The sequence below is a fragment of the Brachionichthys hirsutus genome, chromosome 4 (genome assembly GCF_040956055.1).
Source record: "Brachionichthys hirsutus isolate HB-005 chromosome 4, CSIRO-AGI_Bhir_v1, whole genome shotgun sequence".
NCBI classification, from domain to species: domain Eukaryota; kingdom Metazoa; phylum Chordata; class Actinopteri; order Lophiiformes; family Brachionichthyidae; genus Brachionichthys; species Brachionichthys hirsutus.
The window spans coordinates 10698966-10723545 of NC_090900.1; the positions used below are offsets into that span (position 1 = coordinate 10698966).

Below are 24580 nucleotides of genomic sequence, written 5' to 3' on the forward strand. Positions count from 1 at the left end.
CCAGGCACAAATAAAGAGATCTAATGTGGTTTGACTGTGTTGTCGGTGAGACGGGGGAGCCGGGGAGGCACTTCAGAGCCAACTTAGCACGGCAACATCTGCCGCCAAGTTTTGCCGAAGATCCACTGGGGACAGCAGGTAGATGATGGTGGCAGAGAGAGGGAGGTTGGCTTTACTCTGTCACCCAGGCTCTGTGTTTTTTCTTCTCAGAATTCTTTTTACTCTTTCAATGCCCCCCCCCCCCCAACACACACACCCAAGCTTTCACACTCAGTATAGTTTTCTGAATGCAGCTGTCCACAAAATCGATGAACAAAATGTGCACTGCCAAAATATCTATTGCTATACATTAAGGAGGATGTCTGTGACCTCCAAAAGAAAAGTATGCATGCGGGGGGGGGGGGGGGCCTCAGAGCTGTTGTGAGTCTGTGCAGATTTCCAGTTGGATGTTTGCTCATCCCTCCTGATCTCACCAGGGGATGTGTGGGCTGCGTTTGCTGCTGGAGGATAATAGTTTTATCTGACGGACAGTCTTCTTAAAAGTGCAGAGTGAAGCAAACTGAATTTAGGAGTAAGACGGGAGAGATTTCAAAAAATCCTGGACACTTGAAGGACACACAAGTAATAAAGGCAGCCTCTGCTTACTTCTTTTTGCGCCCTTCTCGAGGCTGATTTATCTCTCCTTCACCCTGCCACTGCACGGTGCGCTGGCTGCGCCAGAGTCTTAATTTACCAGCCGTCGGCCACGTTGTCAATAGTGCTGTGGGAGCGTTTAATTAAGTGAGTGTGAGCAGAGGGAGTCCATGGACCTGCCCTGGAAGAGTCCAATCAGATGCAGGGAGGAGAGAGCGAGAAGCGATGTAAAATGGAGGCCAAGGCTGACATAATCTGAGGATGGTGAGGGCAGAGGTGACAGTCTGCCTACTTGGCACAGCCGGGTTTAGAACGGTGTGGTAGAGCAGAGCTGTCCGTGGAGGTCACAGCAATGCATGCTTGGGTTCATCTTGCCCTTTCCTTCGCAGCTTAATGGAGAACCTGCTGCTTTTGTCAGGGTTTAATTAGGATAATGCAAAGTGACATTTGCATGGAAATACAGAAAAGTGAAACATTAGAAAGGAAACCGGATGAAGACATTTACACATCATTTCCAATTTTTTAGGTTTTTGACCTTGTGCACCACCAGGTCAAAAGGGAAATCCTCTTCCACCACTTGTTTCTCTGTGTTCAGCTCAACGGCAGATGGACGCGTAGAGAACAGATGATGGCGGAAAATAATTTCCAACATGTAAACGTTCTTCAGAAAAGTGAAATAGAGTGGCATTTATCCGATCATGTCTTTGTAACTATAAATGAGGATAATTATGGGAAGTGGAGTCTTCTTGAAAACGGAATTGTATATACCTTTTAGGTTTAAATAAAGATTGTCATCAGGGCAGACAATTCTGAAAAGTGTTATTCATCACCGTCTGAGTGATGGAATCCAGAGGCAAAACAACAAACTAGAACGTAAACCAGATTAATTTCTTCATATGCGTTAACGAAGGTCCGTTTGGGTTAGTCTTAGAATGCAAATCATGCTATTTGAAGATAACAATGATAAAAATCATATTCGGTATTCCTGGAAGCGCATTTCTCTTCCCCACAAGGGTCAACAGGAATAATTTGGTACCTAAATGTCTGGTTAAGTTAAGCAGAGCACCAATGGGGTATCAATGCCTAAATAAAGAGTGGGCAGCCGCTATTAATAGAGAATAAGCGGGGTAGTGCATCTCACAGTTTGATATTATTCACAATGTTTACCATCAGACAGATTAATACATTGTTGAAACAAAAATAAAACTTCATTTCACAATAAAAGGATTTGATCAAAGGTAAACAACCAAGCAAATGTCATTACATTGAAGCAAACCTCTAGATCAGAGAGCATCAGATATTCTACTTAACAGTGGTAATTGGGATGAAACCAGAGCGTCACAAATAGTGAAGCGTCTGAAGAAGAGACGAGGCTTCGGTAGGAAATGGCGCTCATAAGCAAAAGCTCAATGTAATCGGATCAGGCGTTACTCCTGCTTGATGTTTACCCTCCAACAACCATATTTATCTCTCTGTGCCCAAGGATGAATCGGGTCGTTTCATGCTCTTAAACTTCTTTGTTGCACTGTCCGTAAATTGTGTGAATTCTATGCAACAGGAAGACAAATCTGTGGTCATTTCTGATGATGATAACTTCTGAACTGTTAATAATATTAGAAACATCAACTTGTCATAAAGTCACAGCTCAATTCTTTAACTCATTTTGATCCTTTACGATAATGTACAGCCTTTCACACTGGGTCATTCTGCAGATAATGTATTGTATTTTCCTGTCCTCAAGTCCATGATTTTACATCACGGACTTGAGGACAGGAAAATACAAACGTCTAAGTTGATCTTTATCACCATCTTTGTCAATCGTTTGCCTAGTCTCAGTTTTTTTAATTAACGTAATGTAATGTAATCTTAACCTGCAATATTGTTTAATATCAAATCCGTATCTGCCGAGTCCAAGCGACAGAGATGCTTTTTTTTTTACATAAGATTAAAAGTCTTAAGGTGGACGTCGTTCCTTTGTGTACGTATTCATCTTTGTGTTCTTGCGTTTTTGATCTCTTCATGCATTTTGCAAATCGTGCAGCAGCAGCAGCAGGAGTGGTGGCGGTGGGTCGAGCGGGGTAGCGGCGAGCCTTGGGCCTCATTAGTCCTATCAGTGGACGGCCTTGTTAGTCCTAACAAGTAGCCAGCTGACAACTCCATTCAGTCGCCGCTCCCCCCACAAGAGAAGTGACAGCTTTAACTATGGCAGAAAGCGGCGCCGATTTATGAGCCGTGCCCGTGCTCTCTTAAACCAGATTAGTTCTTTTTACATTAACTGAGGAAAAGTAGGGCAGATGTCTGTATGACTGGTTGTAAATTTTATAATGACCCCCCCAGTCCCTCCATCCCCTCCCCTCTTCATCCATGTCCCAGCAGGGAGAATCCAGACCCGGCTGGTAACAGGATTACCAATGAGGGGACCCCTTCCTGTGTGTTCGTGTGTGCGTGTTTTTTTTATTTATTTTTTTTATCAGTAAGAAGGAAGCTAATTGTTTTCGGTGGCGACTGGTTGGAGGAGTTAAGTGAAAAGTAACCTAATGTGGGAAAACGCTGAGAAATTGATCGGTCAGGCATCAGGATCTAATTCTAATCCCATTTAGAGGATCTAATTCTAATCGTATTTAGGTCAATTTTTTCATATTTTGAATTCTTGATTCAATTAATTATTTGATAATATATATATATTTTAAAATGGACAGTGATTGTTTACATCTTAATTCAAGGGGGCACTCAAATACGTGCAGAATAAATATTTAAAACTTTAATGGCTGGAGTTTAATTAAAGGCTCACAGTCTGTATTTATTGAAGTATATTTTTATGTGTACTTTAAAATGGTAAATGCATAAAGCCCAGGCTTTCAGTGTTTGTGATGTCATTGGAAAGAGACAAATATAACAAGATTTTCTTTTTTTGTACATACGTGAGGATTGTGACTCTTACCCCCTACGGATTTGGATTAATTTTTATAAACCTCACATTTTTGGAAATCCACTTTGAAAACAGTTTTATACACTCGGCCTCAAAGTTAAGTTTCTGATTCCATCGGGCTGTTTTTGTCTTTCATGTTGTTGGGACTGTGCTGGACCCCCACCACTTCCACCACTACCTCCCCCGTTCTTCTCCATTAGCTGGTCGCCATTGTTGTATTTGGGTGGCCGGGGCTGGTACCTGCACCGACCACCCTCGCCCCCCCCCCCCCCCCCCCCCCGTTCCTGATTCGATCTGAACTGATGTCACGCCGGTGCCTTTTCCCCCAGAACCCCTCAGACTGGTTGGAGCAGCGGCAGTGCCCAGCCTTTTCTTCATCACCTATTAAAATCAAAGCCCGTCGTTTGGCGAGGACCGCTGGGATCTTGGCTTTAATTAAATTACATTATTGTTAACGTCAGCTTTGCAGAGCCTGGCTCTGTCGTGTGCACTTTGCCCTCCTCCACCTCCTCCTTCTCCGTGGCTCACCTCCTGACAGACATATAGAGGAGGGGGGATACTGAGGACGGGGGGGGGGGGGGGGGGGGGAGGATCACATATACTTGCGGTAATATATTCTAATGTGCCTGACATCTCTTCCCATTGATTTGAATTTTTAAAAAGATGGAAGCAGGGAGTAATGATATGTGGGGAATATGTTCACAGTGAATATTCAATTAGCCAGCTCATATTTTGTATACATAAATGCAATGGTGTGTCATGCCGGCTAATGAGGAGTGAAAGGCCGTCGCATAAAGCGATATTATCTGATCTAAAATGCTTTGCTTCGATGACAGATGTGCGTTATGAATAAACATGTAAACATGTGCCACTGCACCTCAGACGCTCACGTTCCTTCTCTGCCTACAGCTTTGAATTGCTTGATTCAATTCAATTATTTTCCTAAGTTATGATCTGTTTTGGTAAAAATAAGCTGTCTTCCTGTAAACCCCCCTGAATCGCTCCTCACTGATCCTCTCCTATTGTGAAAAGAGCAGTCACGTGTCACTAATATGGCTCTATTCATTGCAGGCCTGAGTCTTCGTGACCATCCCACCACACGCACACGCACCTCCTCCTCCTCCTCCTCCTCCTCCGTTCTCTGTCTCTTTCTCTCTGATGGTAAAGCTGGTAAATATAATTCGATAATTGTAAACCTCTAAATGACAGAGTGATTATTGTTCCAGCAAGGCTTCTGTAGTTCAGCTGCAGTGTACTCTGTGGATGTGTTATGGTGTTTACTCTGTCCACATCGACATACAGTTAAATTTCACACACGTTGACTGACGTATGTGCATCTAATGCGTTTACAGTTTGTGTTGGCATCATTTTGCTCGCGTTCTCCAGTGAGAGAGGTGAAGTTCTTTCCACATCAGCGAACTCCACTAGAAGCAACATTTTTTCTTTTTCCCTATTTCTCCATGAAATCATATTCGTGCCGTTTTGATCTTTGCGTCAGGCCCACTTCCTACCTGCGTTTTGCATAGTGCTGCAGGAAAATGCATATTACAAAATAGATTTTCTGACTTACCACTAAACACTTCACTGTTTCGTTATATCTGCCCCACTGGAATAAAGAAGTGCAAAGCTTTATTCTCAGCTTTGCTTTCAATGTGGACATGCTGTCTGGCTCATGGGGACACAGTCGCCTGAGAAAGGTACATATTGTATAAATAGAACAATAAATCACATTGTTGTAGAAGACGGTCAAACATCTCTGAAGAGATCGATATCTCAGTCACCCCAGGAGCTTGTTAAGAACAGTCAGGCACCCCGAGATGCTAATTGTCTCCATTTGGTTCGGCCTCCAGTGACCATTTAAGTGAATTAGCTGCATCCCCATCATGAGCTGTGAAAGGGTCACTCGTCGTCCAATTACTGGCTCCACCTCGTTAACTCCTTCAATGCCAGTCTTTTGCCATTTTCTTTTTTTTTAAACATGATCTTAATTATGCTAATGAGCTTCAGCATGCAAATGGATTGACCTGTTTAATCCTTTACTGTTGGCTTAACACTTATTTGAAGATGTTTTAATTTGTATTTGACACTTAATTATCCCCCCCCCCCTCCCGGCATGTGTTAAATGGCCTCAGCTGAGGTGGAAAAACCCTCTGAGATTTCCTTGCTGCCCAAACAGGATTTGTGGCAGGTATAAATATCCCCGTCTTGGATTTACGCATCTTACATTTTAGGAAATGAATAAGATGGGTTTTTTTTTACCTGTGGCCGAGTTAAAATCGAACTTCTTTTAGACGACTACTTTTCCCATGATTCAAGCGGACGTCTTCTTTGGATATTACAAATAAATGATAATATCCCCTAAATGATTTAGAGAAAATAAAATAAACTGTAGATGCGACAATCGTTGGCAAAAAGGCACAGCGTCTAATTGAAAGAGCTCTTGAAGGGCTTCCAGATGTATCCGCTGATTCTTTTCTTCTTAATTGATGTGTGGAATTAACATCTCCTCTTGATGAGTCGCTAAGTCGCATTTGTCTCACCTCGTCCACGCTACTGTATGCCATCATGGAAGAAGATGCCAGTTGAGCTGCCTATTTCATCAATATGTCATTTATCATTATAATAGATGGATCTGATGATAATGACAATAGTTTATAAAACAGCTTATTAACCTTAATGACAGTGTGGTCTTTTGAAATTGATAGGTTGTCTCATCTTTAATTATATTGAGCGATGATTATATGGATTTAATTGATGCTCGCGTGCTCCTATTTCATGGCCGTACAGCGACTCAGTGCAGCTTCGGTGGCGTTTCCCTTTACAATTTGTTGTTTGTTCATATTTCAACACTGCAGATGTTCACTCTTGGGTCGTCCATTCAGGATGTATGTGCCAGTAATGCAATGAAATAGTGTTGTAATGGCAGATATAATGCAAAGCTAATGAAACCAAAAAGGATTAAATATTTATGATGATGAGGATGCAGAGTGAACTGTATTGATCCGCTTTTATAAAATGATTCATTGTAAGGCTAGAAAAGAAACACGTGTGTGTTTGTCTGTGTGCGGCTGAGCGAACGCCCTCGTCGCTGTGTTCAATCCCACAGTTTGGGAGCACAGATGTACATTCAGTCCCATGTTCTCTGCAGCCTTAATAGTGTTAACCCATCAGCTGTCCCCAAACTGAGGACATAAGAGTCTCCAGTGTTTTTCCCGCTAAGCCGGATTCTCACTGTTTCTCGCTGAGCAAACAGCCAACACAAGTTCCACAGAAAACCACACTCCTCCTTTTCTCCTGCTGACGGCTGCTTCCACAAAACACAAACATTTTCTATCTTTTCCTTTTCTTTCCAGATGAAAATCCTTTTTTCTTTGGCACAGATGAATTCAGAAAAGCATTGCACTTGACGAGTTGATTAGAGGAGCATCATGGTTTTAAGCACCCACTGTTTCGCTGGCAAATGGTTTCATCACCATTTATTTTTTTTTATTCAAGAGGTTCGAACACCTGGCCCACACAGTTTTTGTCTTTGGGGATGGATTTTTGATGCTTTATTTTTGTGTTTTTGCTGCTCACGTTGATATTTTTTCATTCATGTGTCTAAATTACAGATGGTTGACTGTTAACTCCTCTTTTCAATCACAGCAGCTTGAGCCAAAATACACATTTTTTTTGTGATGATGCTTTTCTTCACATGAAATTGTTGACCTACTTGTTACTTCTTTACTTGTCTCTTTTGTTGGATGCTGTCATGACTCACATAGGCCCACCCCGTCTCTGCCTGCCCCTCTCCACTTCACATCGTGTCCTTCCTCTTTCACCGCCTTTGTCTGCTGCCTATGTGTCTGACTTTGCCCTCCTTTGTGTCTTTCACACTACCTCTCCGTCTCCATCGCTCTCTGTCCATTCACATTGGGACAAGGGGCACTGGGCCCCTCTGACAGTGCTCTTAATTAAGACGTAAAACTGTGGGCAGCAGGTTTCTGAAGGTTACACTGTCTATACTGCAGAAAGTGATAAAGAATGGAGTCACTGATGACATGTGACGTTTTCACTGGGGATGATGCAAACCGCTGCTAATGAAGCCAGGGCTATGGAGGAAGGAGACCTGTGTGTGTGTGTGTGTGTGTGCGTGTGTGTGTGCGTGTGTTTTACTCCAGAGGCCTTTGGGATATTTGAGTCAATTAGACAGATCGAGTGCGTGAGAGTCGCTGCCCTGCACTTAGACTGATTGGTCCGTTTCCTCATACCGTACCTTCAACAGTGCTGCTGTCTGCTGCCCGTGTGTATGATCATTATGACTTTCTTAGTGTCATATTTTCTAAGCTCTATTTCATGTCAGTTATATCAGTAAAGTGACTTATCAGGTCATTCTTATAGAATATTGAGACTTGTAATGTAAAATATTTTGTCATTAGCTCAGTGTCTGCTTGCAGACAAGATAAATATTTAAGACACACATGTTATTCTACCTTAGTATTATTTTCAAGGCATTTGGAATCATTAATTTATGCCATTCAAAACCATTCAGACTTTACCCAGTCAGGGAAAAAAAACCCATTTTTGCCGTAATGGTTTTGGTTTGATGAAGATGAAATTAAACTGCATCCCAACACACTCCCATTCGGACCCTACAGTGGTGTCATATTCCGTCATCGTGTATGCAGACTCGTCTGCTTCCATGCGATCAAGGTCTGAGCATCGGTGAAACCTGTACTTCTCAACATAAAAGAGATGAAGCGAAAGTCACGCTGTATTTTTAGGAGCATCATAAAGGTGAAATTGAACTGAAAATCAAATGCATAAAACATGGCAGCTGGCTTTTTCCTTCAGATGAAATAATCTTGACATGCTGTGTTGAAATGCGCATAATAACAGACTAACGAATGAGGCGCTTGATTAGCATGCATGTTACCTTAAAAGGAAATAACTGTTTCTCAACAGTTGTTTTTAAGCCGTTTCCTTTGACTGACACAATCTCCCCTCCGTTTGAAAACACCCTTTCACAAGGTAGAGAAGATCCTGGCGTGTCGCAAAATGCAAGAGCTAGATTATATAAATCCGCTTCACGGAAATGCCCCCTTACGTTACTTGACACATCCTTCGAAGCCTCAGCACATCTTGTAACATCTTTATCCCTTCCTCTTTCTACTATTTGTCTAAATTAGCGTTGAAGCTGAGGTTCTTCCTATCTGGCTCTTACAGAAACAGCATCTGAACAGATTAACTCAGCCACTTTAGCCTTAGCTGCTAAGTTCCTATGTTCTCAATGCAATGAAAACTTGCTCTTTGAACGCCTTTAGCATTTAAAATTGCCACATTTTACTTTTTAGCTCCTGTATTTCTGAGTCAATTTTTGTCAAAAGGGAAATCATTTCACATTTAACTTAAATATGGTAAATAATTATGAATCGTGCACACACACACACACACACACACACACACACACACATTCCTTCCTATGCTTTATTTCCAGCAATGCAAATCCGATGAAATTCCACTCAGAAAATGTAGGCATCTTGTTGTCAACCCTCCATGAATACTTGAATGTTACATCGTAGCTGAACCAATACACATACAGTGTCTGCAGTATTGAGGATAAAAGGAGGCAGGAGAACGTAAGTATATCCAGTTGAACCTTTGGATATTATTGTCCACAGTTTTCTAGCCATCCCTTCCAAGCTGGTGAATCTCACCCTCAAACACTACCACAGTGTTGCAGATCGACAGTCCTCACAAGTTCACGGGTGTGAGCGTCTGAGGCCAAAGGGAACTCTATCCCAAATGTGACACACTGGCTCTGGCCATATGCAAGCTTTTCACCCTTCCTCCCTCTGCTCATACTGGTGTTGTGAGTACAAGAGTCATGCTTGTTGGCTGTGGCAACACTGACTCACATAACCCCTCACAAAAGATCGGGCCAAGCTCCTTCAGCCCAGGCCAAGCCAGGCCATCTCTGCCTAAGACTCTAATTGATTTGATGGACTTATGCAGCGTTCACACCCGTTCCCCAAACAAACAGCCTGCTCAAGATTTGTCTCCATTGAGACAAATAGGCATTGCTTGCATTCGTCTCGCAAAAGCAACACTCAGCGCCCGCCTGAGAGGGCAGCACCGGCCTGCCAAACTAGTTAATTTCACTGCTGGGCCTCAGGGAAGGTTTGGGAAGGCTTTGCAATGATTCATCATACTGAATATCAAGACTTCCACCCCCACTCCTCTAAGTCCCAGGCCAACCGACATTAACGTATCTTTTTTTTCTCTTGATTGTAGCCAAGAATGTTAAGGACCGCCGCCTTGAGAACTCCAGTGCTGCTGAAGAGTCTCTTAAAAAGCAGATCTACCACAGAGTTGCACATCTGTTGTCTTTAGCTCGATTGATTGCATTGACGCGAACCCAAAGACTTCCACCAAGTGCAGGGCGACCTGAAGATGTATTGAACATACATTCCATTGTACCTGCATTATGGAGTGGGAAGGGAGGGGTTAACAAGCAATCTCGGAAACTCCACACCATCTATCTTTAAGTGGAGAGAGCACTCGGGGTTGCCGTAAAAGAGACATGTAGAGATGGAAAATTCAATTGCAGGTCAAGTTTCTGACTTCCTAAAAAGTTCCTGAAAAGGTCCATTGCAGTCATAACTAGTGAAAGTATGGAGAAACAAATGGACTTAAAATGAGAAGCAAAAGATTTATTGCAAACACAATGTATTACATCCAAATTGTGGTATTGTCTGCACATACAGGCCATGGTGATATTGAAACTCAACACTTGTTTGCTATAATATTTGATGTGCTCTTAAGAGAAGATTTTAAAAAGCTCACAAGGACAGACAGTTCTTCTCAAGGAGTATTTGCTTGCTGTGTTAAATTTGTTGGTTTGTTTTAATCAAAATTGAAGAGCTCCAGTCTGTTCATTTGTTTTCTGTTCTCTCCATTCAGTGATTCTATGTGTTATTTCCTCTTTAGCAAGGCTTTAGGAAAGCTGAGAGGTAGACAGCCCTGGAATGCATTGGAGCGGGGAAAGTTTTTGCGACATGATTGTTGCTCATTCCAGAGGAGACTGTCACTAAAGAAACAGAGCCGTGATAAATTGTAAAATAATTAATATTTATCAGCAGCTAAATTTAAGTTGAAGCACTCCACCTCATTTTTTTTTATTACTGCAGCTGCATAATATGCATGTATGATCAGTCAAGTTCTCCCCAACCAAGCACTGGTCATCAAATACACAAATATCAGGTGAAGAAAGGTGAACATCAAGCAGTTTAAGAGTTTCCTCAGGTGTTGAATAAATATATATCGGACTGTTCTCACAAAAGCATTTGAACTGACATTCATGGTGCAAAGTTCTTAAAGATCATCTTATTATAAAATTCTTTGACATATATTTCAAAACGGATATACGTTTCACATATATGGTAATAAAAATAGAATAATTATGTTAATTATGTTTAGTGTCACCAATCAGCCTAGGCTAAATTGTCCGTAGGTGCGAGTGTGTGTGTGGCTGGTTGTATGTCTCTGTGTTGCCCTGCGATGAACTGGCGGCTTGTCCAAGGTGTCCCCTGCCTCTCGCCCATTGACTGCTGGTATTGGCTCCAGCTTGGCCCGCGACCCGATAACGGAATAAGCGGTTGGGACAATGAATGAATAATTATGTTTAAAATTTCAGAAAATAATTTCACTTTTCTGAAGGACCTGAATTAATGTTAAAAAAATAATCACCTCATTAGAATTTAGCTTATAAATTTAAATAAGTAACAATTAACCATTATTGCCCACTTATTGCCTAGGGTAACACACAAATATCCCATTACAGAAAATTCACTATTAGACTCGTAACAAATGGACAATGGAACTATCTTTGTGAATTTCTTCATGTATCTCTGCTCATTATTGCTTTCAACCTGATTGTGGCAACTAATCAAAGTATCGACTTACTATTTTTTCTCTCATCTGTGTTGTCCATTGATTTATCACATTATCAGGACATTTACTCTAGGATCCTGCCTCGACACAATTGTGTGAGCTTTTTTTTTTAAGGTGTGCACATGTGTGTGTGTTGTGAAATGCCTGTTGACGGTCCACTCGGTGTGTGCTGATGCTAATGTCTTCCCTGCTCAGGTCACATTAACCCAGTTCTCACAGTTTGTAACCCATTTTAAAAAAGAACCACACACACACAACACCTCCCTGTAGTCAGCGTGGCTTCAGGCTCCTTCGCGCTGTTATATTTCCAGCATCGCTGGCTGATGATCACATTATTTACTGCTTGTATTAATGCGGCATGATAAGCATATTTTCCTCAGTTGAGCTAACAAGATGCTTTATCGCCGAGCCCTTTCACCCGGCATAGCAGGGCCGCCGCCGCTTGCTTGATTTTGCACCCAGTTAGTTTACAGCCTCGTAAATATCAACTTTTCTCCATCTGAAATTTAAAGCTGCAGTTTTTGCTGTAAAATCTGATTTAACTTTGATCGCGCAGACAGATTTTGGTTGTGAATTATGAAGCCAGAACATTTAGTGTAAATCAACTATGAACCCTGCTAAATATGCAAAACAACTTTGGAATATATGGTACAGCACAACAACAAAAAGTTGATATTGCTTTAAAAGAAATCCAGGAGTATCTGTCCAATATCCATGTAGGGTAGTCTGAGTGTGTTTTGCTTTGATTCTGTTTGCTGCAGTTCATGAAAGTCTAATTCAAGAGTCAAAACACCATAATAAAGGAATTGTCAAATGTAATTTTCCAATCACAAAATGCTATTTTCAACACTGATCACACTGATACCAAAAAGATAATACAATTATATAATGTTCTTTCAAATATTATAATCTTTAATTAATTGAAGAAAATCAATTAAATATTTGAAATTTTTTTATTGCAGGGACAGAAAAAAAAATCATTTATTGGGCTACTAAAAACTTTAAATAATGATGTGTTTTCCAAACTTTCCAAACCCAAACAGCGATGAGGCAGCTTGCAAATGTGCAAGAAATCAAAACGTTCTGAGAAAAAACCAATAATTAATGAGTCAACACACAATGCAATCATCTCCTTTGTGCCATTGATTAGAAACAATTATCATTTAATTATTTTCTTTGACCTATTTTATAATTGTCGCTCATCATGTCAACCGCAGGAAAGTGTTCAGCTTTATGTCTTCACATTATTAGCTGCAAAATCTGCATCTTTGATTTGTTGAACTATTAAAGAGGTCTCTCTCTCTCCCTCTCTCTCTCTGTGTGTCTGAAGGCTCAATGATTCACAGATATGAGATGTTGGGATTTAGTTGTGAATAACATAACTTGGAAACAATGTAACTATTTATTGAAAATCAAATTCAGAGAAACATTTAAAAACATTAAAATTAAGAATGTCACACAAAGACAAAATACATACTATTGTGTTCATCTTATATATATTTTTTATTAATTTCATGGACATGGTTGACCCAGACCAGCCTTCCTTTTCACCTCTTGACCGGGCGCAATGCCAGAGCCATTTCCGCCTGCATTAGTCTCATCAGGGACTTTAATGTGTGCCACCCTGTCGGAAGGGAGCATCCCTGGCACGTGCTCAACACACACACACACACAATAACACCACCCCAACTTGACAGCTTATTCCAATTACTAGCCCTCCTTGTCACATGGCCTGCATCTCCGCTAAGAGCAGATCACATGTGACCCCATCCAGCATGCCGCTGGTGGAGGGGGAAGAGGGGGGACCATGCAGGGAACAGGAGTAATAGCACACACCCAATCACACACATCGAATTAGTGCTGCAGATTGTACATTTTGTAAAGCGCCATAACATGTAGGTGCGTACTCAAAAAAAAAAAAAAAAAATGAAAGACATTAAAATGTGTTACTGTTAATGAGTCATTTAAAAACCTTAGCTTACAGTCAGGTTGTTGAAGATCTATAATTTTTATTATCATTTATCAATTTCAGCAAGAGGGCGTAGGGTGAAGGCCTACCGGTGCTGCGTGTCAATGCGATACTTAATTATCCTTCTGTTATAACTCCTCCTGTGGATAACCTCTTTGTATAGATTATACTTGGACTCATTTTCACACATCTTGCACTGTCTTGCATGATGGCTGGAGGAAAGATGGACATTTGTCATCTGACACACATCCTTTGGTTACATGAAGCAGATCGCCCTTCATATTCTCATCGTTTCAATTTAGCACCAACCATTTGAACATGCCAGCTAAGTTAGATTGAATTACCGTTACACAAAAACTGGAGCTGCGTCTTTCTTCATTTGCTGTATCCTCTGTACCTTCCTCAGATCTGTAGAAATTGATTAATTTGCTATTTTTTCTTATTGAGCAGGTCACATAACCGTGTGCATTTAAACACCCTGTCGTTTCAGCAAAAGCAAGCTGCATTATATTTCGTGAAACAGGCCAATTTGATGGTGACATTTTAATGTTAGACAGATTGTAGCCAAACACACAAACCGTTTGTGGACGTGGTCGTGGCCTGCAGACGTGATGTGAGCTTATGTTTTGAGTGCAGTTCGGAATGTTTGCGGTTTGTCTCCTGGCGTCTCTGAGAGGACGCATGTGGCGGGGACACATAATTTAAGAGTACAGATGAGCCCACCGGCTCTTTGAGGATGCTGATTCACTGTGGCGTGCAGACGAAAGAATTAACAAATGGCCCACTCCTCACTTTGGGTTTGTGTTTGGAGTCCTTGTTGAGGAGGTTTGCACATCCACAGCTTTGGGACACTGAACAGCTGCGTGTCCACTGCAGAGCTGGCTTCTTTTCTGTTTGATGGACGCCTCTTTTCACAGGAAGTGCATTAGGGTGTAGCATCTTGCTTGTGTTCCTTGAAGACTTAAGATTTTACAAACTACCTTAAATAACTTTTATTGTGTTGCTTTTTTCCAGAATTGAATCCCATCTGCCCACCTATCAGCTTTTCCTCTCAGCTCTGAAGGGCCGCTTGCATTTTTAGAAAACACACAGTTGGCAGAAAAAGGTTTAAATTTAAGGTCCTTTGACCTTTCAGAAATATAGAAACTTCTTTCACAAGAACAAAAGACCTCCAAACAGGTTTTCAGTGACCTTTTTGCAACTCTTAAAAGCTGTGACTAGTTCTTCCTACAAGCATCTGCTTAAAAAAGAGACTGGTGCGCATAGGAATGTGTGTGTTTTTTTTTTTTGGTCAAGATCTGCAGCATGTGGGCATCACGTGGAAAAAAAACATTCTAAATGGAAGTCTATTTCCTCACAGGCTATCAGTTGGCTCACACACATCGTATAAAAGTAGCATTGTTGCAGTAGAAGGTGCGTGTTGTAAACTGGCTCTTCCTTGACAGCGTCTCACTCAGTCCATTAGCTGCAAACCCAACTCTCTGCGGCACATATCAGCCCAAGAACAATCTCTCCTCTGTCTGATCCTTCTGGCGCCGCTCCACACCAATCCTCCCACCAGCTCCTTCGCTTATGATTATTTTATCATTTTGCATTCTTTATGCTGCATTGCAGCGGCATCATACCCACTAGAGCAGAGCAGCACATTTGGCCATACAGTACATTCACACTACAGTTATTTGGACGGCGCTCCGGTGTGGCTCTGTCCCGGTCCCTCGGTTGGATTCTGCTCGTCCATTAGTGCCATCTGTGCCTTCCTGCGCCTTCTGTGAAGGCCCTGTCGTCGCCAAAACGATTGGCATTTCTCTGGAACAACCAGAGGGACGGTGCCCAGAGCTTTTAGCTGCCAATGATGTGCACTTACTCTGACAAAACCAGAGAGGTTGGAGGCATGTGGGGGGGTAGCAAGCAGGAAGCCCTGGCAAGAAACAGCTGCGCCAACAGCACTGTAGCCTCCACGCTCAAGCTTCAGGAGAGCGCACTTTTTCCTGCAACAACAGACATCTGACGGTCTAGAGCACTTCCGTTTCAGATATTTAGCTGGTGGTTTTGTTAACAGCGACTAGCTGCCTGAGTGAGCGGGCAGAGGTTAGCAGGAAACAGAATAGAACTGTTGCAAATTCAAATGATGAAGCAAAGCAATGTGGCCTTCGCTCGCGTTATGTGAGGTCAAATCACCTTCTTGTCCCCTGTTGAAGTGCCATTTAGCAAAACTCTGAAGTAAAAACATCGGAGATGTGGAAATGACCCTTAATGAGCAAATGGAAATGACAATTATAGAGCATACACATGCACCTTTAATGTCACCAATGGTAGGCTACCATTCAAATAATTGGCCAATCAACAGCATTGATTTGGAATTAGAAAACCTTTAAAATGCACTGATACTATGACATCGCCCCCCCCCCCCATTTTATTTTCAGTTTATGTTAGTCTCTTGTCCTTTTCAGTATAACACCGCCCCTGTGCAGAAAGACACGACTCTGGGAACATGGTTTCCCAGGCTTGTGTGGAAGGACCTCACTGGTCTGCAAAGAGCCCTAACGTCATCCAGAATGGTTGGATGAACTGGAACGGCGTTTACGAGCCAGATGGAACTTCACGTCCAGCATCAGTGTTGGACCTGACCGATGCTCTTGTGTCTGAATGGGAGCAAATTCCTGCAGCCAGGTTTTTTCAGTCTGCTGGAAAGCATGACACTCCAAGAGGGGAGGCTGTTGTAGCAGCTGATTACTGCCCATGGTTTGGGTCACTATCACAAATGGAACCCGATCAGTAACGTTACTGATCGGGTTCCATGTACTATTGGATGTTGTAGTTCATCGGTTTGTGTCAGCGCCACAGATGCTGAGGTCGCACTCAGCGCTCTTGACACTACCAAGTCTTGTGTGTCCATAAAAGTACGAAGGCATGGATACCGTGGATTGAGCGGGAACTTTTTGCTCTTTTGAAAAAGTAAACGTTAATTGCTTCCAGCTTTCAGGATATATGCTAAACTTCACAGTAATAAAAAAAAAGGTAACTTTAAAAAGCAGTCCTCCCATGTATCATCTTTATTCATCTCTTTACAATGAAGAGAAATGCCAGAGTTGTCAGCGAGCATCATGTATTTGGCTGAGTCTCAGGTGGCTCTGATTTCCCAGCAGGCCAGATGGCAGCGCTGTGTGGGCAGTGTGTGTGTGTGTGTGTGTGTGTGGGCCAGCAGCCTCGCGGAGGGACGATTGCTCACACCCTGGCTCCCCCCTCTGTCCCCATGCAGCTGTGCTTCTCCTCAAACTTGAACTTTTAATTTGTTCAATATGTGGCCGGGGACGCAGAGTAAAACGGGACACGTCTGGGTGCTGAGGACCTGCAGACGGGGATCGATCACACTACTTGTTACTTCTCGTAGTTGGGGTGGATATTCCCTGCAGGGATGATTAGATCATTATTTTGCTAAACATTGCTTTAATTAAGTTCAGCACAATTATATCGTCATCCAGGCCGAATGAAAATGATCACTGAGGGGCGGGGCACACCCTGGACAATCATTCACACACACACACACACACACACTTATGGGCAATTTACTGTAACCAATTCACCTAATTTGCATGTTTTCGGTGGTGGGAGGAAGCCGGAGAACCCTGAGAGAACCCACACAGACACGGGAAGATCATGCAGACTCCTCAAAGAAAGGCCGCATGTTGGATTTGAACCTGTGACCTTCTTGCTGTGAGGCAGCAGCGCTTGCCACTGCGCCCCCCCAGATCAAAACAAGCATCGTTAAATTCTTCATGAGAAGGTTTTGGACTTCGAGTTTTGGAGCTATAATTCATAGAAGTATTGTTGAACCAGAGAGCTGCGTTGCTGCCTGGCCTCCGCCACCGGCGATATCACATCCCTTTCTTTGCCATTTCCTGTTTCCTTCTACGTGACATGTGCTATTAAGACACGTTATTTATTAGTCTTCCAAAACGTGCCTCTCGCTCCGTCTGTTTAGAAAATAATGTCAAAGATTTTTGGTCACGGAAGTGAAGACAGCCGTTAGACGGCTTGTTGGATGTCCGTTCTGTTATTGAAGATTTTAGTTGAATAAGCACAACAAATGTTTTTTTCATCAATATATCCAGCAGTAGATGCGGTAAGATGTGAATACCTAGAATTCTAAGCTTGTTTTACAGTACACATTCGCTCTTTAGCTCATTAAAGTGACGAGTGTTGCGTTTGCCTTGTTGCTGTTGGATTAAGTAAACCCTAGATTAACTAAGATACAGTATAGGCAAATCTCTAATGGGGAGAAATACTCTGTTCTGGTAATAAAATCTTTCAAAGCCTGTAGCTTATCACTGCAAAATTAGCATCTTGCAACTGGATTACAACTCTCATGCTTGCAAGGGTTTTCATACTTCGGTCCAGATGGGAGATTCATTCTGTAACATAGATGGATGTCTTTTTTTGTATTTCATATTGCAAATGGTAGAAAGTATACAATCAATTAATACGACAATCCAATACAAACATTTGGAAGGGATCTAGCTCGCCATCAGCTGTGTTTATTTCCTGACATTTGTCTCCCAAAAATTGTTGTGTAGATTTGTTTCAAACTTGTTCTGAGCAAAGCATCACGATGACAAACACATGGCAAAGGAGTTTTTCATTTGTACTTTTGTTTACCTTGAAGATTGTAGAATATGTCTGGAATATTGTTCCTAACAGGACAAGGTGGGACAGGGACGGTTAGGGAAAGGAAAGGAAAAATTAATGTCTTGTTTATATTATGCAGCCATAGTTAGACACACTTGACTCAAATCGTCCTTCACAACAGGGATAATCATATGTACCAGACTCTGCTCTGGAGGACGCGGGGCTGTCAAGGACGTGAAACACTGGGAGGGATGAGAATCTGAATCAAACCCGTGCAGTCGCACGCTCTCCATTTCACTTCTGCGGCCCTAGAGGTGCAACCCTGCAGTCAAAGATATGATCAAGATGTAGAGCGTGGAGAAGAGTTCAGTGTAGGTGGCTTGCAATCTGGTTAGACAGCTCAGTATTCAAAATGCCGGACAAACGGACGGAAGGAACCGGAAGAAACAAATGAGTCAAATAAATGTTTTGCAGCATTAAAACTTTTTTTTCTCCTTAAAGTTTTTGCAGTAAGTAGTCGTAAATCCACAGCTTCCATTCCACATATTCCATCAAATAAATGCTCAACAGGTTCCAGCATGTTTCAGCTTCTTCTTTGTGATATCTTTTAATTAACCTGACAAAGTCGTGTTGGATCAGTTTTTAGGCCCTTTCCCACCACAAGATCGTTTAGCAAGACAGCAAGGGCTTTTTTGAAATGCTCCTCTTAGACAGAGTGTTTGACTGTACTTGTACTGCTCTAACACTGTCTAATAGATATATTCATCATGATCATTTACCCGGGATTTTGAAAATGGGAAGGTTCCACCGAAATTACCCGGGAAAAAAATAAATATAAATGTTCCCTCAACCTCACACTTTCCCTGATAAACTTACCAAGTAAGGGCTGGTGGTCTTCTTCGATTCTTGAGGGGCGGGGCTATGTCCTGTTGAAGTCTGATTGGTGGATTGATTCTGTTCTTTGGGAGTTTGGTTTTCCACCAGTCTGTTGCTCTATTGTGCTTAAAGATGCACCAAATCCTAACACATTTCTCTGTCAGTATTTCATTTACACGTTTAATTGTAGCGGTCTTCTCTGTGGCTGATGATGCAAATGTATCTCATCCATCTCACAGTAAATCGCTTATTTTTCCAAAACGCTCTTTGGGCGTTTGCAATTCTCTTTGCTAATAACGCCTCTTGTCTTTTCCGTGGAGATCGCATGGTTTTGTTTGGCAATATAATAAAACACAAGGAACAACGTATGTCGTCAGCTTGATCGGAATACATTTTAGAGAACTTAAGGAAACACAAAAACCAAGCAGATTTACAGGAATCCTTTAACTCACGTCCATAAATCCCTGGAAATATCGGTGGAAAAGGGGCTGATGATGACATCAGGAGCTATAATGGACCAAACTTTATAAACTGACTAAAAATAAAGTCAATGCGTTGATATTTAATAAAGCGTATCATAAATACAAGCAGCGGTTCACATGCCTTTGATGCACTTGATCCACTTCTAAGTTTTGGGCCGCTCAAGTATTTCCACTGTGGATGTTCTAATCAGTTTAGTTTGAGAGCACCATTCGATATATTCTCATTAATGTGAGTAGAAAGTCAGTGGCGCGTCTGTAATGAAGCTTATCAATCACAGACGTCACGTGGAAGTCTGTCTCTCTGACCCATCCTCCTCTCCTCTCCATCCTTCCACCGGACTCATCTCTCTGCAGTCACGCTCTCATCCGTCTGATGAGATTTCACTGACATTTCATGCTGACATATTCAGACCATCGTTTGTGCTGCTCCGGGTGGCACAGGTGGGCCTCCGTCTCTCCAACATGGCCCAGTTACAAGGCGACTCTTCCTGCCAAGTCAGGCCCCGCTCATCCGGGAACAGGGGACCTGGAATGGGTTTGACCGTATTGTGCTGCACCTGCTTCGCCCTCTCACCAGATCCCCGCTCCCCCCTTCTCCGTGTTCCATTCTGCTACCGCAGAGAGCACTTCTTCCCTCACCAAGCCCCCACCCTGGAAAAACCCGGAAAATCCACTGAACTTAGCCGCTCTGATGGCCGCGGCCAAAACAGCATCTGATGTGCCTTATTTGTTGACTGTGTGAGATTAGTTGCAGAGGGTACACGTCGAGGGGCTTACTATGCAAAGATGGAGCGAAGCCCCCACCCCTCCACCAAACACCCACCAGCACTGCCAAACAATGAGGAATGGAATATTCTCCAGTTGCTTCGGTCCTCATCACAGTTGGTCGCTGCACACTTGAGCTCCAGAGCCAGACTGTAGTGCCGATAGTGTAAGAGCTCAAACACCACAGGAAGCATCCACCTGGATTGTGTGTGTGGGTGTAGGGGGGGCGGGGGGGGTATTGCAGTCCCAAACTCAGGTTCGGAACCTGAAAGTGGAATTGGAAGACAAACAGGGGCAGGGTGTGGATTAGCAAAGGCAGAGTTGCCCGTTTATCTCCTGTGGTTCACAGTGTGAAGCAGTTAACACAGAACTCAGCTGAAGGTAGATAAGTCAGCCCCGATTCTCCCAGCAGCTGGACGTGATTGCCGACCGTTTGTCAGAAACGATGGGGAAAACGATCCACATGTAGGATCGTTAAATATGTGGATAACAAACTATGCACATATTTAATTTGTATTTGATTTGTTCATTGCTAATTTAATTAGCAACAACTGTCATTCACCTTTATGCAGAGATGCGACCAGAAGCAAGAGGGAGATGTGGATATTCTATTTTCTAATGCAGCATTAAAGCGTATTCCAGTTGTTGGACACCAATCCCCTACAGAGCCATTTGTAACTAGTCAAATGACAGGGAGGCATTTACCAATACTGATTAATAATTAAACTAAAAGCTTATTACCTTTACCTTTATAAGCACCAGGCAGGAGGGGACGGAGGCGGCCTGCTGGCTGATGGGGATTCGCTGTGCTAGAGCTCCCTCTTGGTGCCAGTCGGCCTATTGTTGGAGAGCAGGCTGCCGACAGCTCAGACAGCTGCCGACACGCACACATGCACGCTCACACACACACACAGTTTGGGTGAGACCGTGAACAGTAATAATACCGTTTGATTACAGTTCCAGGTCCAGTTGTGTGAGGGTGTGTTTTTGTGTCTGCGCTCAGTCAGTCAGTCAGATGATGAAGAAACAGGAATATCTCCAAATTGTATTCAATAATTGTATTTCTTCTGATTGGAGTATTGATTAACTTAAATAAAATGGTGCTTTCATTAATCTCTCTGTGAGAATTCATATTCATTCATTTGTACTTTATTTATTACTATTTCTGTATGACGTGTCATTATTATGTGATTATTTGAATATGGTTTGGTTTATTTTTAAAGGCAGACAACATATTAAATGTAAAGACTTACATTTTTTTTTTAATCATATTTTATATTATTTTAATTTCATGTTTGTTTGTTTTGGTTCTGTATTTTTTTTTACTAATATCTGTTATCAAAGGGTCAACTATTGCATTATAGATACAAAATGTTAACGTGAATTCAGTGATTCAGTGAAAAAGATGAGTAAATGTCAAAAATCTTAATTACAGTGATTGAAGAACAGCTTTACAATATGAAATGCTTCTCAAATGTGAGAGGCGTAATGTTCCGTCTCTCTCTGTGTCTTCCAGGGTCGGTGTATGAATTTCAGCCGTGTGCAGCATCAGTAGGACGACTGTGTGAAAACTATCCGGACGCTGTGGAAGAAACCACGATCGGTTCTCTCCGCTCTGCACAAACTTCCTTGACTGATTCTCTGTTTTTAAAGCTTTAAGGCACACGGGGCGAAACAATAACTCTTATTCATCAAGTTATTTCCATTACCAAATTATTTTTAGATTATGAATAATAATAAAAAATTAATAAAAGGCCAGCAGAAGCACAACGCAACCAGAAGTCAGCTCTCAGAGCCGGTTAGCTTTTCATGCGTACCAAAGATTTAACATATTCTGACCTTATTTTGCCTTCTGTTGAAAACCTAATTTTATGGACACAGACGGACGCTATCTTTAAAAAAAAAAAAGGAGAGAAAGAGGCTTCCTGCCTTTGGCACAGAAGTCGGAATAATCCCAGTGGGCCTCACAAGTGCAGAAGTCCGTTGCCTTTTGGCGATGTCTCATCACGAACCCTCTCCAACTTCGCCAGTGCTGTGCCTGGCGGCCGCACTTTGACTGGCTTCTCTTGTCATTTTAACACTGAGAATTGCACACGCATGACAAATTGTAGACAGCATGCCCCAAGGTATTGAAAGGCACCGAGACTTTAGGTTTTTTAAAGACACCTTCCTTTCATTATGCACTCGGCACAAGAAAATTAATAGAGCGTTATTCGACCGCAGGACGGCCCCCTGACCACGATGCTCTCCAGCTTGGTTTGAGGGATTGATGCCTTCAAGACCTTGACATGGCGCTTGGTGGGGTTTTTTTTTTCTTTTGCCCCGTTTCCATCGCAGTCTGCTCCCTGTTCGGTAAGGCATAGCACATCTCAGCCGAGAAACAGGCCTATCGGGAAGACCTCTAAGATGTAGATGCGGCTGTCTCAACCAAGTCCTCTGCCCTCCGTCTCAATCCACAGTGGGCTCCTGGCTGCGTCTCAACTCACTAGTTCTCTCAGCGCCGGAATATCAAAGTTTAATTAAAATAATTAAAGGCAACAGCAAGCAGCAGCCTGTGAAGACTTGGCTGTCTCTTTTTTTTTGCCTTTTGACATTGAATGACCTATTACTGCTATTCACAGGCCAAAAAAAAGAGGACAATGTGCCATGCTGATGGTGCTCCAAGTCCAAAACGCAAACCCAAAGCAACGGATGCGATGGACGGATAAGTATTGTTCATTTCCAGAAATTACGTACCCCCACACCACCCCCAACTCCCTCACCCCAAAAACCAAGGGATGTATATTTATATATTTGGTGGATTTCTCAAGCGGCTGTCATGACGCCAATCCCAAATGATGTTATTGTGAGTGCAAGGACTGTGGGGGGGGAGGGGGGGGGCATCTGAAGAAAAAGGCTCGAATGATCCAGTCACTTCGGATACCGTACTTCAGATGCAAAATGGATATTCGAGTCGAAACCTGACAAAATGCACCGGCTTTGACGGGAAGCGGTATAGACAATGACCAGTGGCTGGGTCAGTGGGATGTCTCCGTGCAAGCAGGGATGCTTATCAAATGACACTAAAAATAAGTTCAACAACCATCAAGTTTGGGGGGGAACGGGTGCTCGTCTCACGTCCAGTAGACACGGGAGCACGCGAGAAGGGTGGTGCCAACATGGCGCTCTCATTATTGCGTCGTTTCCCCCCTCTTCCTGATTGCTGCAACATAAATAATTCCACGTGAAATCCTCAGGGTTCGCTGTTGCTCAAGTCTGACCTAAAAGCTTTTAGCCTCTTGCATAATTTTGCAAGCTGACATTTAGTCGGCTCATCAGCCTCGTCTTGGGCGGGCGGCGGACCAGGAAGTTTTAGCGTCTAGATCAAGTATTTGTGTCTCAACCAAGAGCACAGGGATGTCATTAGCCCAAGCTAATGGCGTATTTACATAGCAGTCGCAACACAAGCCGCCCTGCTAGGAGCACATCACATGCCCCCCCCCCCCCCCCCCCCGCATCATCACACACCGTGTTCATTTGTAACACCCGTTGTCAGCGATAAGAAAACAAAGGAAATTGTTGCGTATCTTTGTGTTTTCCTTTGAATCGACGCTTTTGTTGTTTATGGTTTTTTTATTGTATTATTTTAAGTGTTTAAAAAAAAACATTTATTCATATTAATTGTTTCGCAGCTTCTTCACTCTAAAACATGAAAAACATAAAGCGCTAGATCCGCCACACTTGTGGCTCTATCTTTGCTTTCTTGGATGAAGTAAATTGTATATTATGTAATTTATGATTTTATTTCTTTAAAATTGTACAGTTTCACAGCGCTCCTTTACGTCACACAAGCTGCACCTGTGTGCGTTCAAAACAAAATATCAAAAACAACTTTTTGAGCAGAGCCTTGTATTTTTGTTACGAGTTTTACACTGTTTCTGTTTGTAGTCAAACATTTTCTGTCATTGTTTTACACTGCAGTTTGTTGTGTCAAATATACATTCATTGAAAAGCGAGCAGTGTTTATTCTCTCTTCTTTCACGCATGTGTGCGTGTGTGTGTGTGTGTGCTGGTAGGGGTGGACATGCTGAAGGCAATCTTTAATTGGGCCCTGGCAGATTTATAGGGCCCGACAGGGAACGTGATTATACAGAGTGTGTGTGGACAGAGGAGTGGACATGGTACAGCCTCTCCCCCTGTGAAGTCAGTCACCGGAGGCACCACACACACACACACACACACACACACACCCTCATGGGTTCAAAATCCCTTCAAGGTCTTCAATGCCCCAAAAATGAGGTCTTGTATTTAGTAAAAAATATGCGCCCGTACACTTTCTGCTTTGTCCACATTTGCATGCTGTGATGAGATACTAGCTGAGGGGTGTGT

At 42.6% G+C, this 24580-nt stretch overlaps 1 protein-coding gene across 1 annotated transcript in view; it reads left to right on the forward strand.

Annotated features, from left to right (window-relative positions):
* The window catches only part of antxr2a (ANTXR cell adhesion molecule 2a), a 54090-nt gene extending 29889 nt beyond the window's left edge, over positions 1-24201 (forward strand). Inside the window, exon 17 of the mRNA XM_068760980.1 lies at positions 21729-24201. Within this exon, the coding sequence (XP_068617081.1) occupies positions 21729-21767 (39 nt within the window). The 3' untranslated portion in view covers positions 21768-24201. The remainder of the gene's footprint in view (positions 1-21728) is intronic.
* Positions 24202-24580: the final 379 nt, after the last annotated feature.